The 26745-nt window shown below is 35.1% G+C and overlaps 1 protein-coding gene across 1 annotated transcript in view; it reads left to right on the top strand.

Annotated features, from left to right (window-relative positions):
* Positions 1-26745, top strand: part of WDR72 (WD repeat domain 72) — a 113794-nt gene that overhangs the window by 24807 nt on the left and 62242 nt on the right. Inside the window, exon 13 of the mRNA XM_075160099.1 lies at positions 11762-11967. Within this exon, the coding sequence (XP_075016200.1) occupies positions 11762-11967 (206 nt within the window). The remainder of the gene's footprint in view (positions 1-11761; positions 11968-26745) is intronic.

The following is a 26745-nucleotide window of genomic DNA, read 5'->3' as shown; positions in this document are numbered from 1 at the left end:
GAAGCAAAGCTAATTGCCTGCTGCTTTACAGGTCTAGAATAAGGCAAATTGAATCCCGTCCTTTTAGTCCTTTGGTTTACAGAACCGAGTAAAATTATTCTATTCTAAGTTTAAATGTTGTTATTGCACATGTATGTGGGTAGTGATATAGAAAACAATACAAAAGCCATGAACTAATATCTGTGTAGTTTAATGTATTTTGCCTAAATTTTAATATATGGATACGGCAACTTTCCATTACAGTGGAATATCTTTCCATGACAATAAATATTGATCTAATAATACATTTGGAATATTAATATAGCATGTGTACAGGATATGTTCCAAACTTATGTGTGCTGGAAGACAAATATGAAAATCAATAACAAATTTTATTCTAATTAAAGTGCAGAATATTTCTTCCAATAGCCACCACTTGAAATCCACTTCAATAAGGAAATTGGCTGTTATCTATATTGCTTTTACATTTTCCTAAGCAGTTGGTATCTTTGCTTTTTAAAAAAGGTAAATATCAGTACGATAAGGTGTAGTAATAAAAGGGTCAGTGTGTTTTTTCCTTGCTGTATACAGCTTATGGCAGCATGTCTACCGACATTTCTATCTAATATGTATTGAGAGTGAGGAAAGAATGGGCAGACTTTAAAGAGCAATCTTCTGCTCAGAGGTAGCAATCTTCATTTATCAGAGGTAGATTTAGTCTTTCAATTAGTACTAGTTTAATATGAATTTATTCCCTGAAGTTCATCGTGGTTGCAGAATGAATCATCTACTAATTTCCTGTTATTTTCTTCTACCTTGCAAGTCTTGTTCTGTTTTATTGTTTTACGACATGCTTAGTACGAGTTTAAAAATAGAATAACATCACTTAATAAAACTTTTTGTTCAATTATCATAATAATACGCAGTTAACTTTACACTGACTACATTGTATTTTTCATACCCAGGGAATGCAAATTTTAAGAACTTTCTTGCATTATGCTAGTCCCAACTAGTGCACTTCAGTCTGAGAAGACATGGTGGCTTAGTCACATCTTATAGGCTTCTTATCTGAATACACTGGGGATTGTCTTATTGCATTGTTGTCTATGACACTGTCACTACTGTTTGTTCTAATATAGCATGTTAGCAATAATTAAAGTACAGATACGGCTCACTTGCATTCATAGTATCAGTGTAAACAGTATCCCATGTGATGAGTGAAATCTGTCCAAAATGCAGAAAACCTCCTCCTTTGATCTTTTTCAGAGGACCAGTAAGGGTGTTTTCATATGTTATTGTAGTAGTGCCATTATAATTTTTTCAGAACTTCTTTGGAAGCTGTTTTTTAAAAATGGTTTGTGAGCTCTGAAACCAAAGTTCAAAAATCTTTGTGTCATATTCTAAGTCCCTAGCCTGGGGGATCTTGCTTTTTACGTACAAAGGGACAATTTTTTTTTTTTATACACAAAACCTGATTTCTTAATTTTGCAAAAGCACTGACTAATCTGAAGGATGATGCAGTCCTTCAGGAACAAGAAACTCCATTAATTTTTGTGATTGAAAATATCTAACACATTTTTTACAAAATGCTTTAGATAAATTATTCATATATCAATTTCAAATTTAATACAGATTTTTTTCTATATTGGGCTTGCTATCTGTACAAGAGCTGTGGTGATCATGGTGATTTTTAGTACATAATCTGTGTTTCTGTTAATAGCAGTGGTGATTTTGCTGTATCTGCCTGAAATGTGCACTGCTGGGAAATATAATTCATAAGATCATATTTGATTATAAATGTTATAAGCTTTTAATTAAGTTCCTGCTTGACTTTTATTTTCTTTTTTTGATGACTGTCCTCACCTCTGAATTATTTATGGATCCTTAGCTTATACTTGTTAATATTCTGTACCATTTAATTACATACAGGACAATTTAATTAAAAATAAAAGACAACTAAAGTTTTCTACATAAAATTGTATTGCTGTAGATGATAAAATACAGATAAAAACATAGAGATTATTAAAGTACAGTTATATAACTAAATACACTAAATAAATATGTGTTTGAAGAAAAAGGAGTTTATGAAGTTAGGCTTTGAAAAGCTCAGATGTTAAGGTTAAGACCATTTGTGCAGATCTAATTTTTGCAATTCTGCATTTAGTTTTCTTTTCATGTACCTCTGAACTCTTGAGGACAATTACTAAATAAATATCTATATAATATTTTGTTTTATCCACACTGTTTAATGTGTATTGCTTTTCCTATTTGTGTCCTATTTGAATCATTTTCTGAATGTAATACTTTCTTGTATTTTGCCGTGTTGGTTATCACAGTATCTGAATGCTTAGTAACAATATTTCTGCCATTCTCCTGTTAAGTGCAGAAGCGTTATGATTGTCTCGGCTTCTAACTTCTGCATCTAAGCAAAGCAGGAATCCTAAAAATGACAGTGCTTTCTACAGTATTATTCTTAGAATACTCTAGGTGTTGTTTAACTTTAAAAAACATGTTTTAATGTATACAAGGCACCAGAGACTTGCATAAAAGTGCCTGCTACCTCAATTCAGAGACTTTCTTTGCCATTACTATCTGTCTTTGCAAACTTAGCATTATGTTGATACTTACACACAATTTTCTACATGTGTATAGCTTGGTTTTTTAATAGAGGTAAGTGAAAGGCTATCACTTCCATTCACTGCAATAAAATTGACTCTCTCTCTGTCGTCATGTGTGATGGATTCTGTATAGACCTCTCTTGTTTGAGCAAACAGAAAAGGTAATGGTGCTTAATTAAAATAGTCATTGTGGTGGGAACAAGACATCAGCATTGACAGTGTATTTCATGGAATTGTAATGTTCAGCTTTGAGTCCATACTTTAAGGCATGAAGATTTTATGAAACACCCATGTGTTTCGTGACTTCATCATGAATGATAAATGGTTTGAAACACTTTTGCTGAGAAACAAAAAAAATCCCACCACCTTAAGGTAGCTGTCAAGCGTAGAAAACTTAGCTCAAATATTTAAAAACTACACAGGTATCAGTAAATTAAAGCAGACTTTTAATGAGATTGGCAGCCCCTGTAAAATATGCAGTGTCTAATATTAGTCAAATCCATCTGTATGATCACTTCTATTGCAAAAAAAAAAACTTTATAGAAATTAGACATGAGTTCAGAAATACTCTGAAAAGGTTTCTTGTGATGTTAGTGTCACATTGAGTAATTTAAACTGTTACAGAAAACCTCTTCTATTTCAGAAGCATCCTTGCTGTAGAGAAAATGAAATTACTCTGCACGTAGTGGTGTTATAGATCAAACCTTTGATCATATTGATGGTCAAACATGCTGGAACATTTTCAAACACTACTTAAAGATAATTTGCATGTAGTTATATATTCTCCAATATTTTTATAATTGATGCCAACAATAAGAAGTCTTTTAAACCTCTGGTAAACTCTGTGCAAGTATCACATGGGTTGCAGAATATGTGGGGTTTGTTTGTTTTGGTTTAGGTTTTTTTTTTTTAAGTAGACCCTCATTTAGTATGTCTGACAGCTTTTCTCATCTTGGAAAGAAATTAGTGATGAAACTGTTTAGAAAACTAAGGTTTAGGTTTCATCAGGTGGCTCTGAGGAAGAAAGTTGTATAGTTTTAATGAAACTTAGAACTGTATCAAGGTAAAATTGGTCATTAATTTACTGTACATTATGCATAGATAATTGTAGAAGCAACAATAATTATACCCCTGTGACCCTTTTGTCCTTGCGAAATTCAGTGATTTACAGTCTCTCTTCTTATCTCTTTCATTTTCCCTTTCTCTCCCTCTGTCTCTCCATCTTTCTCTCTCTCTCTCTCTTTTTCTCTTCAGGTCATTGGTCAGAATTAGATTTGAGTGGGTGAGTGTGGCCCAGCTGATAAATCCTGTGGTTGCATTTCATATGCTGGAGGCTGTGGTGTACCTAGGGTCAAAGTCATAGCGGTCACTACCTTTTTCTTTTTTTAGAACGAACTCTGCATAGTCTAAAGATCTGGGCTGATGCAAACTCAGTTTTAGAGTCCTTGGAAACCACATCTGGTAGGCCTTCTGTGAAACACGCTACATGCATACTATGTGCGTATTTTTTGCATGCTTGGGAGCAAAAAAGCCTGGCTAACAAAGTTTGCCTGTAGGGCATTTATATATTTGCAGGAGTAAGATGCAGTAACTGTGAAATGGTTTTGTTAGGAAGGGGCACCAGGTCGATCTCTGTGCAGTTCATATGAGTAGGGCAATGAAATTCATCTTTAACTGATGATAAACCATAAATCTTAAAAAGTGCCAAATGGTCAAATTGTGATAAGTGTTACTTGATAGAAATGCCTGTAAAGTTGTTTTAGTGAACTCTTGTTAGATATTTGGTTAGTAAAATTAAACTTTTGATAAAATTGTCAGAATTTGTGTGAATGAAGGCTTTTTGAGAGATGCAAATTTTTCAGGAAGAGATGGTATATGACCAATTGCTTCATTGATTTTTGTGGGTTTTTTCCAAGACACTCTGAAGTTTGAGTAAAATTTCTCTTGTTTCGGTCTAACCCTGTGCTTTAAAAAAAAGTCCTGTCATTCAATCAGTCTTATACACACACTCACAAATTCTACACACACTCAATTCACATCCACAAAATATCTTTGCTTTCCTTCATTTTAGAATTACACATTATAATATTGGTAAGCAATTTGTTTAAATAACAGATTTATCTTAAGTTAGGCACATCTGTGAATGCACCCAGAATATGGGCCCTAAAGTCTGCTTGGTTATACAAAAAATGCTTTTGTGTATACTCTTTCTGATATTAGGACAAATAGGTCTCATTTGATATTCCTAACAGTGATCTTTCAAACAGTTATATTGCACCTAATTTCATCATCCCTTGTGAAACTATAAAGAATAACCCTTACAAAACTATGGCTCAAATATTAAGTACCCTGTTGCATTACTAGGAGGAGTTAATTGAAGACTGTGAAAGGCTTGTATCTCCCCTGAAGGGAGCTTTTTGTATTTGGAAAAAGGCCCTAGTGATTTAGCTCTTCTGTTCTTAGGTCATGGTCTGACCTTCAACATTAATAGTCAGGGCAGGCACCACGTGGGTTGAGATCTCCTTGATTTCTCTCCCCCCTCCACCTTCATGCTTAAGAGGCATCCTTAGAGAAAGGGAGAACCTGCAGGGAGTGAGTTAACCCAGCTGTGCATTATTGAACTGAGACAAGATAACTTCTTGGGCCAAGAGTACTGTTACATTAAACAGTCCACACTTAATGCAACATTAAACAATTTCTGGTTTAGGCAATCTTTAAGAAAGCGGCTCTGTGAAGACATTCAAGGTATGTTAAAGGTAGTATTATGATGCAAAGGATAACATGCAATAAGATGCCATTTTACTGTATGTTCTCTGCACATCTTATGCTGTCACTTAAACCACTTTCTAAAAGACTTAAAAGATGAGGAAACAATGGTTAGCATATTTTGAAAATGTGAATGATTCAAAATAAGTCCTAAGCATGATTATATGCTTTGTGGAAGTTTAGTGTTTTGGGATTTTTTTTTTGTTTTAATTTCTCGCCTTAAGTTAAAACATAACTAATGTTTTGCCTTTTTTTATGGCATCTTATATTTTATACATGTAAGCTTGCACTTGAATATTTCATAGTTATCTCAATTTGAGTAATTGTTCAGTAACTGTTTATCGATGTAGAATAATAAAAGGTAGTGGAGCTTGGAAAAGTCTGTCTCAGGAAAAAAAAAAAGCAATGTCATCTTTTGCCCAGTCTGCAGAAGCTAAGGACACACTCTTTTATACTGAGAATAGTCAGTGTCGTGGTTTAACCCCAGCCAGCAATTAAGCACTAGGCAATAGTTACTTGGGAACACAAAAAGCTGTAACTCCGAATGTCCCCGCTTTCCTTCTTCTTCCCCCAGCTTTACATGCTGAGCATGACGTCATACGGTATGGAACATCCCTTTGGTCAGTTGGGGTCAGCTGTCCCAGCCGTGTCCCCTCCCAGCTTCTTGTGCACCCCCAGCCCACTTGCTGGTGGGGTGGGGTGAGAGGCAGAAAAGGCCTCGACTCTGTGTAAGCCCTGCTCAGCAGGGACTAAAACATCCCTGTGTTATCAACACTGTTTCCAGCACAAATCCAAAACACAGCCCCATACCAGCTACTGTGAAGAAAATTAACTCTACCAAAACCAGCACAATCAGGTATCTTTATATTCATATGTATATATACGCATGCATACTTTTACGTACTTTATGTATGCTAGGTGGAATGTGTATGGAATTTAACTGTATGTGTCTGTGTTTAAAAGGATGCATTTTTTACAGTTGATAGTTGATCTTCGTTCTTATTATTAATAATGAAGTAAGATTATATACATTTAAAAAAACCAACAGTGGAAATGAAAACTGATGGACATGGTCAGTGCAGTCAGACAGAAGAGTTTGTATCAGGGAGGGTTTTCATTCTAGACATTAAGGGACAGATTCTCATCCTCATTCCATGTTTCACATGGTAAAAAAGAAACAGACAGGAACTGCTCACATCTCTGCCAAGTTCAGAGCTGGCCAATTCTTCCGTTCAGCCCAGTTTAGCACATTTACTGTATCTCAACAATTCCTGTTACAGGATTATTATCCTTTGCTGTTTAGAATAGCTTAGATGGAGTCAGGGAGAGAACAGGGGAGTCTTATTGTCCCTTTTTTTGGGGTGTTTTGTCTGCGGCAGAAATCCTGAGATGAGGACTGGCTGCATTGGAGAACTGCTCTTTTTACCTACATATGTGAACCTGCATTATATATGCTATTCCAGTATTTTTCTTTGTCTTGTTCTTCATTGCTTTCTTTAGCTAAAGGATATTCTGACAATAATTTGCTAATGCTATTCTGAAAATGTATATTCTAAAGAACGTCAGTAATGTACAGCAGTTGGACTACATGAAAGAAATCTTCCAAATACAAAAATCATTATGGAGTGTCTGCTGAGACACTCTACGTGCTCCTGTATACAGTGCTGTAGTCACAGGGCATCTCCGTTGTTAATCTATTCCTATATGTAAAATATCTTTTTAATGATTATTAGATTTTAATAGACTGGGCTTTGTTTAATCTATCCCATTTCTATTTGTTAGACTGCATTTACTTTTGTCTGGATATTGGTTGGAAATATATATGCTTACTTAACGCAATGTTTGTTCCATGTGTTTTGGGCCATTTGATATTAGAGTGGTAGCACTAGCAGTTAGGAGAAATTTTTCAAGCAAACTGCTTGACCACTGTCTTGGAGCAGGATGGTAGACTTGTAAAATTCAAGCATCTTCTAGTGAAGAACATAAAATTTCTGTTAGCCTGACTCTACCAGCATAGAAGAAAGTGGGTGGGAGTTTCATTTCAGATGAAATAGGTATTTATGGAAAGGAAGATCTTGACAGAAAATGAAATGGCTAATATTACAGATGATACTTGTTCTGAAAGGCGAGGTTTTTGTTTTGGCTACTAGTAAAGAAAAGGATTTGTTCTTGACCATGTGCTCTTTCTAAATAAAATCAATTCTGAAACCATTTTTCATTCACAGATCACTGTTATGCTGTAAGATTCAGCTGAGTTACTAGGTCACAGCAGCACTGCAATATTGAGGATTTTCAATACTTTAGTTGTGACAGCAAACAGAAAGCACTGGAGCCTAGTGATATGACAGGCCATGTGATGTCAGTGAATACCCCGTCTTGAGGCAGGATAATATGCGTGACCTCCCCAGTAAAAATACATCATTCAGTAAGAGCAGAACCTGGACAACTCTGTGGACAGCGCTAACACCAAGAGACACGATTTGTAGTACTTGGTCCAGAAGAAGAATAAGATGTTGTAACAGTGTCTAGCCAGTCACATCTGGTGGTCCAAAGCTGCCCAGGAGAGTGAAATACTCCACTCTTGTCTGTTCCTGAGACTTGGTTGCCATGGTCACAGCTTTAGAGAGATAAAGACTTTCTTTTCCTGTATTTTGTATGTATAGTAGGGGGTCATAGCAACAGTGATGTTGCTGCTTCATTGAAAATCCTGTCTTTTCCCTTTCATCCATTGTTATTTTATGCTTCCCAATCAAAAGCTTTTGGGCTCATTTGTGTTTAAAATACTTCAGGTTTGAGAGTTGTCTTTATTTCTGTCCTCTTTCCTGTACTGCCATGTACAGGCTGTGTCTTTTCTTACTCTTTTTATTTTTATTTAAAATCAGAGACAACGTATTCCTAACAAATAACTGTTTCTGGAACACTAACCACCCTACCCCAGTATTCTTTTGACTGTTTGCTGTTTGCAGTGGTTGGAATGTCTTTGTCACATATACAGGTTTTTCCACTCCCCCCCCACCATTTGTTTCTCTTAAAGATGTATTCAGGAATCACAGAACACAGATCTCTCTATTTTGTCTCTCTACCTACTCACTCTGTGAATGAGTATTTTGGGTTCTTCAGGAGTATAAAGTACACTGGACAAAATAAATAGTTTGTAATACTTTCATGATCACCCACTCCCTTCCATCACACTTATTTTCCTATGCACTTTGTGCCTTTTTATTACAGCTCCAGATGTACACACAAATCTGATATACACACATACAGAGATCCGTGATTAAGAAGTATATGCAAGCAAGCATGTTTTTAAGAAAGGAACAATCTTCTAGAAGGTGCTACTTATAAGGGATTTGAGATGGCTGTTATGAATGATATATAAATGATTTAAAGATGGAACTCTTAAGTTTTTGAAATTGATTTTATGATATCATAGCCTTCTGTCAGTAAGAAACTAAGCTGATTGTCTAGGGCATTGTTTTCTATTCAATGTTCCTGTCTATAAACATGCTTTAAAAAAAAAAAAAATTGTAACTCCTCTGTGTCAGTGGCTGAGTTATATTTCTTGCCTAATATGAACCCAGAAGGGATTATTTTTTTGATAAGAAGTTAATTTTCTCATCTCCAAATTACACATACAAAATGGTATACTTGCTATGGCATGATCCTGACACTGACACTTAGAAAAGAGTTTGGTAGATAGCAGAAGTGTTCAGTACCTCAACAACCTGTTCAGTTGTTTCTCAGTTTGCATCCATAAGTCTATAATATGTAGAAGCACATTTGTCAGCAGTTGAAAATGAGATAGATATATGTGTGTGTGTAAAAATATATAAAATATCTATTTGCTTTCATGTACATCAAGACTACCTGTTTATTCCATTCAGGCCATGGTCTTCAAAGGTGAAATGCTGCTGTCCCCATCTTCTGTAACTTTTACCGCTTCTTCCAGTCTGTTTCTTTTTTCTTTCAACTAAAAATTTTTCCTTCAATCAGAAGTTGAAAACTTGGCTCTGAAGCTGTTGCCAGGGAAGAAGCTCTGATATATGGAAAATAACACAAGTTTTAAATATATTTTAATTTTTACTCCTGAGTGTGCGTGCATATATAGGAGGATAAAAAGTTGGGCAACTCGGATCTTGATTTTTGTTAGAAACACGGTTTTATCCTCTTTTGCCACTATGGTATGATAGCCTTAATTAAATGATTGTATTCTATTATATATCCACAAGATTATTCCACAGAAGAGTGTGGTTCTGAGGGATGACTGCTGGTGAGGCACTTATAGATGCATCTGAGGCTAACAAACCTGTTTTGAATTTTTGAAGTTCTGTCTAATACTAAAGATTGTGTATAATCAGGTCTTTGAAATTTAATACCATGGCCTCAAAATTCTTGATTTATTAAAAATTTATTGTAATCTCTGCCTTAGTTCTTTGCCCGTAAATATAACATGATACCCTGTAATTTCACAGGGATATTATGACAATAGTCTTTCTGAAGCACTTGAGTATTCTAGTAGTGAATTGCACAGACAAAAGTGATACAGAAAACAAGGATGGATACATATGTGTGCGTGTATACATATAAATATTCCCTGCATAGTGGGCTTGCCGCAGAAGGTAGTAGAGAAAGCTTAGTCCTTCGCACTTAACAATAAGGGAGAACAACTACTTCCTTGGTGACTTTTGTTCATCTTTTGCTCTGAATGATGCAGAGAGTTCTGTGAGGAAATAGGACATTCTTATAGCTTGAAAGACTACATTGCATATATAAAGAGGCCAAAATAATATTAGCTGAGTGACTGTATCATTTCCAAACTTCTTAACTTTTGCAAACACTATAATCCTTTTAAGAATGTGTGTTTACTCATGTCTGGTGAATTGTATAATCTTTCCGTGTAGGCATCTATTAATGTAGCTTTTGTGTTCCTGAAATATTGAAATGTTGCGATGTTGGGAGCTTTGTAGCCAAGTGTTGTTTTGAGGTGTTTGTGGACAGTCCAACTGTGAAGATCTTTGGGCAACTTGCTTTTCTTCCAGTAAATCTTCACTTCTGTAATGATCCCTGACACTGGCTGCAAATCCTGGGGAGGGATGAAGAAAATGACATATTAAAAACAACTGGGGCTGATCCTTATTTTTTCAGTGCAATATTATAAAAATCTATGGCATTCAATTGATTTTGTAGGGGTCAAAGAATCAGTTGCATTACTTTCGTCTGCTCCTAATGCAAAGACCCTTGGCTATATAAGTAACAGAGGTGATACTACAGTGAACAGAATGGATGAGTTTCAGAGAAATAATTTCAGATAAACAGATTTTATACACACATACACACACAAACACTTACTGTATGAGATCCCTCAATCCCAGTTCAATATTTTTAGCAGGTGTTACTGATAGGACTTCAATGTTACACATTTTTTTCTGGTAGCAGTGAAAGGGAAAATTCATGTTGTATTACTTGAGGCTACAAAGAATTCAAACTTAAGGGAAAAAACATTTCATGTTATAGCAGATATTTAATACTTTTAAAATCCTTCACATGTCTTTTATCTCTGATATTTATAGGAAACATGCCATTTCAACAATTTCTTATGAGTTTAATTCCTTTAGGAAATGTGTAGTATATAATAGGAGCTCATTTCAAATACATTTAAGCTCAGTTTAGATATCTTTAATGTTAGCTATACATTAAGTACTATTACTAAAATTATTACTAAATAAAATTATTACTACAATAATATAACTGGGTATAACAGTTAAAGGAATTGGATTCCTAGAGCCACACAAGTGATGAAATAGTCTCTGAAACATTGTGTTCATATTCCTGACTACTAAGCTACATGTAGTATACTCAGATGTTTAAAAAACGTTAGACGTAAAGGTGGTTTTTAGGAATGGAAGGAAAAATTTGAGCTTTCCCTTGCTATTTGTAATCTAGAACACTAGAGGACAGCACTGAAATATTACATAAATGTGTTATTGTTTACACTGTTAATGATATAGATGCTCTGTGAGGGCCTTGTGAGAAGAAAACAGATGACACTGTTCAAAACAGAGTTAGGGCAAGTGGTATTCTTCTGAATTTCCTTTGCTCTTTCCTTCACACATTATACAAAATATCTTAAATTTCTTGTGGTCCAAATCTAAGGTATTTGCTTAGAAAGTGATTTCTTTAGAAGTTAAGCTTTACTTTTTTAACATAGCAATGCTGTAGAATAGACTCTTGTGTAAAATTTCTGTGTCCCGAAATAAGGAATTATTTGGCTCATCTGTAAATCTTTCATGATTTATCTGCTCACATGAAATGTACTATGTTAATACTAGGATACTTATGTGAAATATGAAATAGTGTAGTTCCTTGAAAAAATTAAATCTTCTGTTGTGTTTTTCTAGGCACGCTGGAACGACACGAAACAGGTGAAACAGCAAAAGCAATTCTTACTTCCATTGAAGATTCAGAATACTTAGTGGCAGATGCTCTACTTCCTCAATCTCAAGAGTCAAAAAGAAATAAAAATGCTGGATGCAAACCTTCTAGCTCTTATAAGCATGGCATGGTCTCTTACAATCTTACTCATACAGAAAAATCTTCAGATAAGGTAAGAATGAAGAGTAAAGCATTTCTCAAGAGCAATGAGTTGTGTGTTACCCTTTCACCTTCGCTGTAATGTGCAGCCCTGTGTGAGTGGCGCGGAGGCTTGGTTTTAAGTTTATAAAGCCTTGTTCTGACTGGCTCAGTTTTTATGCCTTCAACCCCATTTCATAGAACAAATGGGGAGGATGGGGGGAGTGCCTTATGCAAGGTCATCACTAGATCATCTCAGAAGGATTTTCTCAGAGACTTAGCACCCATAGTTAGACCCTATTTCCTTATGCCTCTGGCTTATGGCTGTACCTATTAGCAGTACCCTGAGAACACTTGAACCCACCAGTTCAGATGTATGTGTCTTGAGAAAAAGCACATCATGGCGCAATGTTACTGGCCTTTCCGTTATTGCTTTTCTATGAAACTGCAGATTCCTGTTGGCATTCAATGCTAGTTTTTATTGGGTGTTTGTTTTCTATTAACATCATCACAGAACAGAGTGCAAGTGCCTTACATTTATATTAGTGTGATTAAATTTGGCACCTTATTGGTTAAAAAGAGGATGGCAATATTTCTTGTGAGATACTGGGCTGCAAATAGGTATGACAGTCTTCAGGAGAGATTTGGCCAGGCACTGTACTTGGCTTTATCTAACAATTTTTTTACAGAAGTCGTTAAACCAAATAATTGTGACTGATGGAAAAGATGTGCTCTTTCTTTTTGTTTTCAAAAAATAATAGAAGGAAATACCATACTGAAACTGGTGTTAATTTGCTGTTAAAGCTGAGAAAATGAGTACAGAGGCACCATATAATGAGAAGTAAGGTTGAAAATGCAATAGTCATTCTATTTGCTTGTGGCCTAGATATATCTATACTTTTATCAGTTACTTGTAGATATTTAAAAAGTTTGTATTTGTTAAATGTGAAACCAATTATTAAAACTGTCTCAAATTTAATACAATCTCAAATTCAATGAGGTAGGTATTACCTTATTCAGGTTGGAAGATAACGGTACATACATTTTTCTGAAAACCCTGTTTGTGCATCAGGGGTGAATATATTCACTGAGCTCTTGATACGAGTGTATCTTAAGAATAGGGCCTCAATGTTGTTTGTTCATGTTTACCACTTTTTAATTAACGGGTTTTGGGAATTCTGTTCTCTGCAATAAACAGAAGTCGTCATGTCTGCTATTCCTTAACCCTGAACGTAGATAAAAAATATCTTCCCACAAGATGAAGATGGGAAGATGAAAAATGCTTTCCCTCAACTCACATGCGGAAACAGCCTCCAGAATGGTCTCTGGCTTTTTTCTGGCTTTATTAATAATGGTAAATGAAAATAAATAAATAATAAATAAAAAAGGTAAATGAAATACTGGAGACTCCAAAATTCTGTCTGATAAAGTACAGCTTAATCCAGGACTTGAATTTTCTTTTCTGGTCTTTTTCTTTATTGTACCTACAAATTTACATATAATTTTGAGTTTATAATGATTGTTGTTTAACTCTTAATATTTATCTTTGACCTTTTACTAACCTTAGTCTGATTTCTCAAGTTCTTTTTGATCCCATTTTCTGAAAAGTCTTATTAGAGCGTAATCCTGCTGAGCATGTTGTGGGGCAGATGGTGCACTTGTTGGCCATTGACACAGAATCTGCTCTTACTGTTAGTTTATTAAAAGAAATAGTTTCTTCTTGCCTTTTTAAAGAAGAACAACAGAGAAAGTTATAGTAGTTGTGTTTGGAGTGTGGTTTTGGTCATACCTATTAAATTGAAATTGCATGGATTTAACAAAGTGGCTGGAAAGAAAATGTGCTGCTCATGGAACATGGGAAAATAATTTTTGGTAAATTTTAAAGTATGGAGTTTAACATGCTTTGGGGGTTATCATGATCTTACATTGGAAGTAATATCACAATAGGCAGCAGTGGAGCTGTAATAATAATTTATAGCGCTTTTCTTGATCAGATATACATCTCGGCTGCTCTGTTTTCTCAATAAAATATTCCATTTTCTTGTTTTAATTTTGTTCATTAATTATCTTGTCCCAATGAAAACTTTTTATTGAGAGAATTTTATTAATGTCTCTTAGACTTCCCTATGACTGTCAAAATATCTTTTTTTTTTCACCTTCTTTTTGTCATTATAGTCATGTTATTTTAGTCTAATTTCCTAACAAATGAAGTTCTATACTTGGGAAACCACTTTTCATTCATCAAAAATCTGTCATCCATTACATCCAGTGCTTCTTCCCACCTCCATCCCCATTAGAGCATGTGCTGTAGATTGGTGTGGGAGATGCTGGAGGCTAAATGTATAGGGTGTAGCTGAACCTGGGAAGAATATAACAATGGAGGTCCCCTTAATGCTATTCCAGAAGTCCAATGTGGGCTACACAAAAGGAGCACGGAGCTCTGCAGCTTTTTTTTAACACTGTTCTGTTATTGCTGAAATGAAGGTTTGTTATGAAGTCTGCTGTTTTTCTTAGTTCTTATGCAGGAAACTTTTTTTTAAAGTGCTGTATTGACTCTTGGGTCATTGTATTTTAGCATCTTGAAGCAGTCTACTGAAATCCAGATCCTATGAAATTAGTGAGAGTTCTGTGGATATCAGAGCATTCAATATTTCATACCGTATTAATAAGCGTATAATGATCCCACAGATGAAACTATTGTGAAACTTTCAGATTATCAAAAGGTTTTAGTATGCATGTATACAATTAGTATTTCATTATCAGTTTGCTTCTTTGGCAAACTGTGTAGTAGAAATTTAACAATATACTAAATTGTTAATAACTTCTCTATTTTAAAAAAAAAAACAATGCGGTCAATTTTAGCCTTTTTTTTAAGAATTCAATTTCAGAAAATTTATATACAGAAAAAATGAGGGGTAGCTATTCTGTCCTGTTGGTATTACACTTGTGAGTGATCCTTATTTTGTACAATGAGATGATCCACATGAAGATCGCAAGTATGATTCAGCATTTTTTATTAATATTTATTATTACATTGTTTTTTTCTTTAATATTATATTTAAGACAAAATAACATTTGCAAAGTAATGGTTCTCTTTACTCCATCCTAAGAAGAAAGAACAAAAATATCCTCACATACCAGCCCAGCTTCAAAGGCTTTCTTTCAAAACATTTGTCATCATGTAAATCACAGATACAAAAGCAAAATGCTTTGATTTCATGGTGTTTTGACCATTTTAATTCTTTTATTGTGTTGCACGTGCCAGTGGGTGTACCAATAACAGATAAGTGTGACAAATGCAGTTAACACAAGATCCATATTAATGTTGTCAAATTCCCTTGATATATTTAAACAGATTTTAATTATTTTCAATGTCAAAAGACCCAAAATATATAGCTTAATAGTTCTTCAAGAAAGCTTTACTTAATATGTGAATGTAAAACCTCTCATAAAAATGAAACTTTTATATTGGCCTTAGTCATTGACATAGGGTATTCATCAAGTCAGCAATTTGTGTGGCAAAGTGCCATTTGAATAGTGTATTGTTAGAATACTTATGGTCCACTTGACAAGGGCTCTTGCTGTAAATAGTGCAATTTGACTCCAGCTGTTAAAGAGTGGCTTTGACAGCAGCCAAATAGAATGGAGATGCTTTACTGCACCGCAGAAAAATCAATATTGGGTTCTTGTTCATAGTAACCTGTTTTTTCTTTTTTTGCAGATTTATACAAGACTAGAGTTCATTTGTGGAAGTTTAAATATTATTTTAAAAGCGGGTCTGTTTTATTTTCAGATTAATGTTGGCGATGAATGATGCTTGTGTTTAGTAAAAAAAAAAAAGAAAAAGATAGTACTTTGTGGATATACATAAACAATATGGTAATGCAGCATTATTTCAACTCTCAGCTTATATGGATGGATATTAGGATGTGGGTGCATAAGTTATGTAACTAATGACAAAAAATGGTCTTTCCTTCCTCTCTGTATCTTTTCCTTTTTGTAGTGCTACTGTAGTATCCCTGTCAATTTTCTAAGCATAGGGTTTTTTAAAACAGATTTCTTTTTTGTTCTCCCTGTAACAACCCCCACAGATGTTGACAATCTGTAGTGCCATTGTGGATTTTCCTGAAGCATAGTCTTGCTGGTGCTGAACAGTTTTCCAGCAGTATTCAGTGGCACAAGGTTGCTATGATACCTGGCCAGTAGCAATAGGTATTGAATCACTGGTCTTAATTACAACAGACTACACACTAGATTGTGTGCTCATGGTGTTTATATGGAACTAGCTTTCGTTATACCTTTAAGTCATAGTTATATTTGGAAATAGGAGCTGTGTGAAAAGCTGGTTTAAAAAAAAAAGAAAATGCTTCAGTGCGTCATACGAAGATTTCACTGGTGCACATAAAAAGCTGGATATGTCTGGAAATTGTTTTCCTGATGTTCCAGAAACCTTTCTTAGAAAGTTTCCTAGCTTTTCATCTTAACTAATTTGGATATAAATCTGTGTTTATGCACTGATATTTCTAGTGATTTCAGTAATGTAATTAGAGCTTCTTCTGGGTAACAATGTTAGAGGAAGAGCAGCTTCTAAAATTTGTGCAATAATTGCTAAACCTTGGACTGCTGAATTATACTACTGAAGAGCTAGACCAAAAAAGGGAATTTTTTACTGTGTATATAAGACAAACAAGACAGATGAGGGGGATAAAATCTATTTATTTTACATATGAACTTTTATAGGAAAGTTAGGTATATTTATTGCTTGATCTATTCACTCAACAATTTCTTAAAATACTGTTCTTTGAGCATTAATGTATGGTGCAGAAAGTAGAGTCAACATATCTAAATAAGGGTTTACACAAGGTCTGTAAAAAATTCATTTTGATTTATGCAGTTATAAGAAATAATTATGACCAGAGTAGTTAAGTACCAGTTACTATAACACTTGTAAATGCATTTTAAACATTTTAAATTGACATACCTAGTATGTTGTTCTAAAGAACTTATTACTCACTTATGTAATAGAATACATATTTTGCTCTAAACAAAATATGTAAAGGCAAGATGCTTATGAAACAGAGGTATTTTCTTAGTAGGAAAGCCAAAGTTTATATTTTTATAGTTGCTTAAAACAGAAACAAGAATGTACAGAAATTATAAATAATAAAAGAAATATCTACTTTGTTATGTTGGTGGACAGAATAAGTAAAAGACAAATGAAGACTGTAGGACAATAGCAGTTATTTGTTTTAGTATAGTAAAGGATGCAATTTGAAAATAATATTGTTATTGGAAGCCTGGAAAATCACAACTAGCCAAATCTTACTGATGGAAAAATTGATAGAAAAATGGAAATAAGTTACCAGCACAAATACCAAATAATACTTATCAAATACAAAATCAGGAGTTGGTACCATAAACAATGGTATGTTAGACATGGATTCCTTTTATTCTTTTCCTTTTGTAGTATTTAGAGTATTATTATGAGGAATTACAGATCCTGATCATTTGTATGAAGTGGATTATTAAGAACAAAGCAAAACACAAAGTAGTGGAACATTTCTCCTTAAAGTTGGTAACCTTTATGTTGTTGCTGCCAGGGTATTTCTATTTTTTTACTGGGACTGGTGTTCAGAAGCTATATTAAGTAGTATATTAATTAAGTGGAATAGGAAAATGAGTGAAGGAACAAAGGGGAGAGGGGGTGTGTGTGTATGTGTGTATATATGTATAACCTGTAACTCAGATGCAAAGCATTTCAGTACTACATTTCCTGTGGAATTTCACAATTAAGTATTCTATCAAGGGATCAAGGTAGCAACATAACTACAGTGAAGTGATAACTTTAGAGTTATGAGATTAAATTGGTACCAGTTAAAGGCATCATGATCTTGAGAGATATTGATAGCTTGGACCACATGTCAGCTTTGCTGAAAGTTACTGCAGTTTCCTGAATTTGTCCACCAAGTCAAGAATTAGTTGATTTCGGTGTTTTCTTCATTGATTACCTCAAAGCAAAATGAAAGCAAAAAGCTGCCATCGTGATATTGTAGCACATTTTATTCTTGCAGCTGTGGATAGTAAGTAACACAGGCTGACAGAAACCTGAGAATAAGCCTTAACTATTTATTTAAACACTTCGGACACTGTTTCTGTATGCTTCTACAAACTTTTTTCTCTGTTCTTATACTGAAGGTGTCTAACTTAAAATTTTTGTTTTCCCTGCATAGACAACTAATTGGACCCTGTGCTAAAGCTAAAGAAGGTGCTACAGTGTCCTACTAGAAATAATTCTAAGGTCAATATCAATAATCCTTGTGAAGTGTCTCACATTGAAGGACCATTTATTGAAGCTAACCTAGCTGTTGCTGTCTTCCTCTTCTTCTCCTCCCACACCTCAACTGTCATGCTGCAATTCCCTTCTGTCCCTTGGAAACCGTAACAATATATTTTGTTTTTTAGGGACATATCTTTACAGATAGAAAAATACAGTTTCTACCCTACCGAAGCGCTGTTCATGATATCTTATTTTCCACTTAAAATTGTTTTTTAGTTCTGGATGTGGAGTCCTATACAGTTTGAATTTTCCTATCTTACATTTTACCTTTACTACTTTCTAGTCCCTAAGATGCGATTTCTTCTGTAGATCAGCCTAACTGATTTTCCTTGTAAGTGCTCTACCTAATTCTAATAATTCTAAAATAAATTACATCATCTTTGTTAAACCTTTATACTTTCACGTTGTCCAGTGATGTTCTTGAGAATTCTTCACCATTCATGACAGGAGGATGGTGGAATCTTTACACTTGTGATAATCATCTTTTCTATTCTAAGCATTAAGTTCCTGGCCTCTTATAGTTTAATTAGTATTATTTTAGTGAAGAAAAATATCAACAAGAATTCAGATCTGTGAGACTTTCCTAGGTTTCTGCCTCATGCACCTATTAAAAAAAAAAGAAGAGTGACTTTTTCAGAAATACATTGGCACTTTAAATGCAATTACAGAACTAGGTCTTGCAACACCAAACCTTACTCTGCAAAAGAAAGACTTGCTGTATCTGCTAGCTTCCTTCTAATAACTAATTGAATCTCTTCTCAGTTAAATAGCAGAAATAAAATAGTAAGCTAAACTGTGGTTCAACTTAAAACAAACAAAGCCACAGCAGTGGTTACATTTCCACTCTCTTGACATGTTTTTCTACATATTAATACTCAAACCTTAACTTGTTCTGGTGGTCAGATTTGGTTCCTGCAATACTTATGGGAAGGGATGAATCAGCCAACCAGATATGTCTGAGAATGTTTGTTTGCAAATATTGTCCTCCTGCAAGCCTATGCAGTTCCACTGCCTTCAGTAAGATTGAACAGCTCTCAAGGAAAGAGGTATGAAATCTATGGGTACAGAGACTCAGCTGCTGTCGTGATACATCCTAGCATGATATAGGATCTGAGGAAAGTCCCGCTTGCCTATTCCTGAGTTTTCAAGAATGGCATTTTCTAGGATAGACAGGATTTTAATATTTAAGAATTTAATCCCACGATTTTTTTTGTTCTTTTTCTTTAGTAGAAAGTCACTTGCTTCGTATCTGATCTAGTACTTTTTATGTAGATAAATTTTATGGGTGGGACTCTTATAGTCTGCTATGAGAAATGCACTATCAGAGCAGCCAAGGGCAAATATGTTATTTCAGTTGGAGTCAGCAGCCAGCCATGGGTTGGAAACTTAATTTTTATATACTTCAGTCCTTCTTTGGACAAAGCAATATTCTCATGCTTTTACCCTCCTTCTAAGGTCATGTTGGCAGTATCTTTGTGTTCAGCATTATTTTCACATATATTTGGATGTTCATTCATCCAGTAAATTGTTCCGTATAATAATTCCTAGATCCATAAGTCAGTAGTCTTTGTTTTGTGGATTGCTGTAGCATTGTTTGTCCAGTTAATGATCTAGGAAACATGAGAGACGTTCCATCTTATGGCTTTTCTTCCTAAGTGCTGAGTAAGGCTGAAAATGTTTTGGCTACCACCCATCACTGAGCCCTATATATTTCTAAAAATATGGTTAGGGAATTTACTTCTACGTTCAAGATAAGTTAATATATTAAGATATAGACAGAGTATTTGGATATTGAGTATATACATTAATAAGAATTCATTTAAAAACATCTTATCCTTCCCTTCTATCTAAACTTTTCATGGCGCAGAGACTGTCCATGTCAAAGATGGATCTTATTTTGAGATGAGGGGATCTCCAGTTCATTTTTATATTCTTTCTATAATAAAAATGTTAGAAGAGACTTTGTCAAGGATCTTGTGTTTAGAATTGCCTTTCTGATAGAGTGTGCCCAGACAAGTAGTGATATGAATTCTAGAGCAAAGCAAAAGTTGTCTGTATAAAGTTGTCTATATATCATATATATTTCTTCAAATATTTTCCTGAAAAACAAAATGTAGACTTGTTTCCTGCTGTTGAAAACTAATGTGAAGAATATTCTGTATATTAGCTTTACTTACCAGTTATTCTTTGATATCTTATGATTTGATATGTTATGATTTGTCTCCAGGTTCACTTTTATATGTACACTTGCATTAAATCCAATGAAAAATTTAAGTTCAGTTTTTGTGATGGAGAGAGAGACAGACAGTGTGGACATGAAAACAAAATGAGAAACATAATTTTCATACCAGGTCTCTACATGGAGCAATAGATGCATTAGCAATTCTCCTTGAACAATTAAAAATTTGTTGTGCTCAGTAGATCCATCTGGCCAACAATCTGCCTGAAGGTTGTCTTCCATACATGATAGAAAGGAGGGTTTATCCAGTTGCTTAGCCTATTCATCACACAGCTTGAGCCTGAAGACTCCTTGGCTTAATTACTTACGTTGTGCCACAGACTCAATCAGGAGTGATGCCAGAATTACTGTTCAAAGTGCTGTGAAGATAGTAACATTCTCCTCTGGGATTTAAAAAAAAAAAAAAAAAGGAGAAAGATTAGTGTCGGAAGGAAAGAGGTTGACTCTGCTTATGTTGCAGTTAAATTGATAAACATTGGTGATGTAGGATCAAAAAATATTGTCACCTTTTCTGTGTGGGATGTAGATTCTTAGGAGGATCCGGGCATCCTCAGTAATATGACCAGAGTTGTTGTAATGAATAATATAACAGAAGTAATGTAAGGCAAGTTCAAAGCAGTTTCTTTAAACTAAATAGTTCATATGGGAAAATTCATCATGAATTGACACCTTTGTTTGGGACTGCATTGTCCAGATGATGAAGCCTCAGGTCAAGCATAGATTGCATGTGAAAGCAAACTGGGGCACACTATCGACTCCAGGCTTTTTACACTTAGTTCTTTATATCTGAGTACTGAGGTTTAAAAAGGGTAAATGAATAAGAAAAAACATTCTGAATGCCCCCCTCAAGAGGATCCTCTGTTCTATGACTAAATGAAGTGTCTGAAGGTAAGGAATATGAATGACGTTGGTATAATAATACCTTTACTCTGTATGATCCTCACTCTATGCATAAGGCCAGCGTTACTTTGGAGAGGGTAGGCCTGACCTGTCTGCCTGCTTTGGGCGGCTATGGATACTTTTAGTGACAGAAACTGTTCACATGCTCCCTAATTTTGAAGCTTCAGGAGATAGGCAGGGTTAGACATAGGAGTGTGCATGTGTGTATTGCAGATAGGAGCTATATTGGATTAGAAAGGTGCATGTGGTCTTTACGTGGAGATGAAAGGGTAGTTGATAATTTGCATCCTTTCTTCCTATGCAGGTTCTTTTAGAGATGGTGTATGGTGTATGTATAAGAGCTATTTCAACTATATACCTGTGTTAACTGTTAACTATATATTATATAACTGGCTGTTAACTATTTTTAACTAAATGCATCTTTGCACATATCCTGGATTGTTCATCCTTTCAGCTGAGCAAGGAAATAAGACAGCTGTGTATTTGCAAATGACAGTGGGTTCATTGTTAGTAAGGCTGTTTTGAATTGTTGGTTGAATTGGGATGATATTAGAATGAAGGACTAAAAAAATGTTTTGGGGCAGTATTCCTATGAAAGATCCATGACATCCTGCAGAAAGATGCAGATCAGAATTTTACCTCTTGGGAATTTATTCTTTTGAAAATCAAGCCAGGCTTAAAAACAAAACAAACAAACAAACAAACAAAACCCAAAACCCCAAACAAACAAACAAACCAAAACAAAACAAAAACCAGAAAACCTCATGGCTTTATCCAATTTAAGAAGTTTTCAGCACTAAATCTAGTTAAGCCTGTATAACACTTGTGTTAAGCCTGTATAACATTTGTTACTTAAGGTTATGAACTTAACAAGGCAGGTTTGCTGATGTGATTTAGCTCAAACAAAAGACCATTCAATGTTATTGTTGAACAATAGATTATTTTTTGGTTACAAATACACAAATATGATTGCAAGACCACATTTATGTCTAATAATTACCAGTTCTTCAAGCATCACCTAGGGAATTTGAAGCTTTCTCTTATGAGTTGTATGACGAAAACTTTGGTGCAGAAATTTAAAGAGTAAGGCCTTTTAAGAAACTTAAGATAGGGAAATTTGAAATGAAGGTCCAAGCCTTCTCTGAATGCTCTGTAGTATCCAACTGTTTTAGTATTCTTCCACTGAATGATCTGTTTTATCATGTGCTGTATGCTGCTCTAACTGACTGTCATGGTAAAAGACTATATTAAATTATCTTATTGCTTGTTTTTTAATGACTAAAGTAATTAAATTAGGCTTTCTAAATTCAGAAGTGACTTTGTACTAACTAGACATGTAAGTTATAGCAAGTTTTCAGTTTTATCTGTAGAAGCTACAACAAAAAAAATACAATTTCCTAGTAGATGACAAGGTGTTGTGTTCGTGGTGTAGGTTTAAGATGTGCTATTTGAAATCCGAGATTTTTGTGGAACTTGCCAACAATATTTTATGCTCATAAACCAGTTTGAAGCCCCAAACACAATTTCATTTATCTTTATATTCTAAGCTTTATAGAGTCTGCAAAAGTGTCCATCTGTTCAGCTGAGATTGCTTCAAACAGTGAGTGGTCAGAGAGACTTAGCTGATAAAGGTCAAAGGAGCCTCTTGACCCTGTGATACTTGCCAAAGCAATTGGAGCATAGGGACTGATATACAGTTAGATATAGCTTGCTAACGTGATCTCCACTTTAATTGGTAATGATAGCAGGAATACACAGTAAAGTCATCGCTGAAAGAAAACAAAAAGTATCCAATATAGTAATTTATTACCAGTCAGTGGGTTTCACGCACTAGGTTGTTTTACCCCTGCAGTGGTCAGAGAAAGCAAAAAGGTACTCTAACACTTAACTGAAAATGGATGCCCTGCTGCTATCAGAGATGCATGGTGGTCAAATGATTGCCTGTGCCATTAGCTTGGTAATGTTTTCTCTATTGTAAACTCAGCTCCCCATGTTCTTCCTGTGCATCAGCTGCAGATTGAAGGCTTTCTCGTTTGTCTTCTATTTGTGCTGCCAATCATCAAGCTGCTGTCCACCAAGCACATTTCAAGGAGGCAATTTTTTTACTACTATCGACTGCCATCTCCAGCAACTGAGGGCTCAGAGGATTTAGAAATGAATTTAATGCTTTAATTTACACTGTGCCAGCCATTTTGTGCATTGTTTATGTATTTGTTTTCTGAGACAATTACAGGTTTCCTATTTTGCAAAACTATGCATGAGATAGCACCTGCAAACATGTCCCCAAAACATAATTCTTTCTTTTATGTATATTATATGTAATGCTACCATTTTCTTTAAAAAGGTTAAAGACAAAAAATGTCCATGCAGGTAAAGACATTCACTGAACTATTCTGTATTTAAAAAAACAAAAACAAAAACACCAAACAAAAAAAAAAAAACAAACAAACAAAAAACCAAAAAACCGCAAACAATGCAAACCCAAACCAAACAAAACCAAAGACATTTATTGCTTCCTACCATCAAGGGTAAAGCATCATGGAGAACAGAATAGAGCTGTCATTGGCAATATAAGTTAATGTTTAAGACCTGTAGGTATGGTAGCCATGCTTCAGTTAAAGCAGTACTTCCAGCTCCGTGAAGTACAAATATAAGAGACAAGGTAGGAGTAGCTAAATAACTTTTACAAGCAGCTATGTGACATGCTTATTTTTTGTGAGCCTAGAGCCAGACCAATGATGAGATGTGATTCTGAGAGAAGTTAGGAGCGTTGAACTCCTATTGACATCCCAGTGACTGGCATGATCAAGACATAGAAATTCTTAGCCCTCAATACATTTTGGTTGGCCAATTCTACGGCCCCACCCTCCTCTTTCATTTCTGTAACTGAGGTTCTTCACATTTTAGCTTTTCAAAAACAAACAATCCTATTTATTGTCAATGTTACTGATTGCCACAGAAGTAATGAACAGTAAAAGATTCAAACATGTAAATGCTCTTTAAAGTCTCTATTGTCTTTGTAGTGTAATGAAAGGTCAGATTACAGCAAAGACATGACAAAAGTGTTAATTTCATTGAAATAAGCATATTGATACTGTATTCTCAAACTTCATTGTGATATTTCAGAAATTATCATATCGAGAAACTTTTTAAAGACTATAAGATGCAGTGATTTTAATGATTCCATATTGGGTTTTGCTTAAAAATACTTGTTTAAAAGGATGAAGTACATGTACTTTGTTCACAGGATGTCTTGATTGAATACACATGAGCAGATAGTAGGATGGTGGTATTTTACTGATTAAATTAGCAGATATCTTTATAGTAAGTATATTTAATAATGAACTAATTACCTTTAAAAGAGGAAGTCTTGCTTATCTGACAGACTTTTATCATGTACTTAAGTGCGCTATTGTATTGTTCCTGTATTAAGAGCCAATAGTCTAATGACTGTCAAAATAGAAAAGTATGAATCTGCCCAAAAAGCCCCAGACAAATAAGAGAGAAAATTCCCCACCCCCAAAAAATTGGAAGCAGTGCAGCTTCTGTTAATGAAAGAATCTTCTAGTCTCCTTTGACAATACTTTAATTAAGCTCACCCCCACCCTCCCTAATCTAACTAAAATTTCATCTAAAAATAAGTTGTTCAATTTCTGTCTAATATTTTCTTGAGCCTTTGCGGGTGGTAAGTAGTGGCTAAAGGAAGGGACTGATTTTTTTCCAACTTGTTTAATGTTAATGGATCAAAATACACTCTCTCACAAGAGAAAGCTCAAAAGAACACAGTTAAACCCCTTGAATATTACACAATTTAAAAAAACTGGTTAGAATCAGCAGAATAGCTCACATTTTATGCTTTATACAGCATGATTCATTCTGCAGGCACTGGGAACTTTGGGGCCAATTTTCTGTCACTTTTATCCAGTTATGTTTGGGTTAAAGTGAGAGCACAATGGATAAAGAAGGCCAAAGTCTGTAATAAAGTCATGTTTAATACTTCAGGACTTGTTTTACGTACAAGTTGATACTACCCACACTGTGAGAACTGAGCAATTTCTTTTCAGTGGTATCAAAGTGTATATTTTGAGTCTGGATTGCCTTCTAAAAATTTACCATGTGATTTTGCCACTTTATTTCCTTTATGTAAAATGAATGTCAAGACTATTCTTGTCAGATCTGTTTTTAGCACAAAACCCACAATAGAATGCATCTGGTAAAGAAAGCTGGTGTGTGGAGCAAGTATATATATATGAGAAGCTGAAACAGTGTGGGAATCAGTGCCAGCTAATGGAAGTGTGTATTTTGAGTGGAATAGTGTTCCTAGAACAAGCTGGATCCCAGTGGAAAAAGGCCTTTAGAGATGAGAAGGCAGCTAGGTAAAATAACACTTGAATTGGTCTTCCCATGAAATTTTTATGTGGTATGTCTGTCTTAAACCTGTTAAAGATAATGGCATGTATTTATGTATTTGGGGGCCACAGTAAGCATAGCCCCCTGCCTCCCCCTTCCCATAGATATGGACAAATTTTTCCTTGGTGCTAAGGTGGTTTGGTAAAGATGTGTAAAAGGAGAAGAAAAGAGGTAGAACAGTTGTGGAGCAGGAATGGATTCCGTGCCAGAAGAAATCAATTAAAATGAGTCTTCAGTTTGTTGCCCCATCTTTTAAGAAGGATGTGAAGATCCTTGAATGCAGGATCTTCAACAGGTGGGCAACAAAGCTGGTGAAGGGGCTGGAAGGAATGTCCGATGAAGAGCGACTAAGGATTTTGGGCTTGTCTAGTTTGGAGAAAAGGAGGCTGAGGGGTGACCTCATTGCTCTCTACAGCTTCCTGAGGAGGGGAAGTGGAGAGGGAGGTGCTGAGCTCTTCTTCCTGGTGATAGGATGCGTGGGAATGGTTCAAAGCTGCATCAGGGGAGGTTTAGACTTGACATTAGGAAGCATTCCTTTACCGAGAGGATGGTCAAACACTGCAACAGGCTTCCTAGAGAGGTGGTCAATATGCCCTAAGCCTGTCAGTGTTTGAGGCATTTGGACAATGCCCTTAGCAACATGTTTTAACTTTTGGTCAGTCCTGAATTGGTCAGGCAGTTGGACTAGGCAGCTGTAGGTCTCTTCCAAATGAAATAGTCTAGTCTATTCTATTCTAGCTCTTGCCTTGTCCTTCCTCAAACATCTTCAGTGGCAAACTAGGAAGCTATTACAGAGGTGATAGTTGCCATGCGTGGAATATAGCTTGCCATTTCAAAGCCTTCCTGAATCCTGCGCTTTCCTGGATGTAGAAAGCTTGTTCTGTTGTGGGTCAGTCAGAGATGATGCATAAGAGGTTCATGAGTCT

The sequence above is a fragment of the Calonectris borealis genome, chromosome 11 (genome assembly GCF_964195595.1).
Source record: "Calonectris borealis chromosome 11, bCalBor7.hap1.2, whole genome shotgun sequence".
NCBI lineage: Eukaryota > Metazoa > Chordata > Aves > Procellariiformes > Procellariidae > Calonectris > Calonectris borealis.
This window is presented reverse-complemented; position numbering and strand designations above follow the sequence as displayed.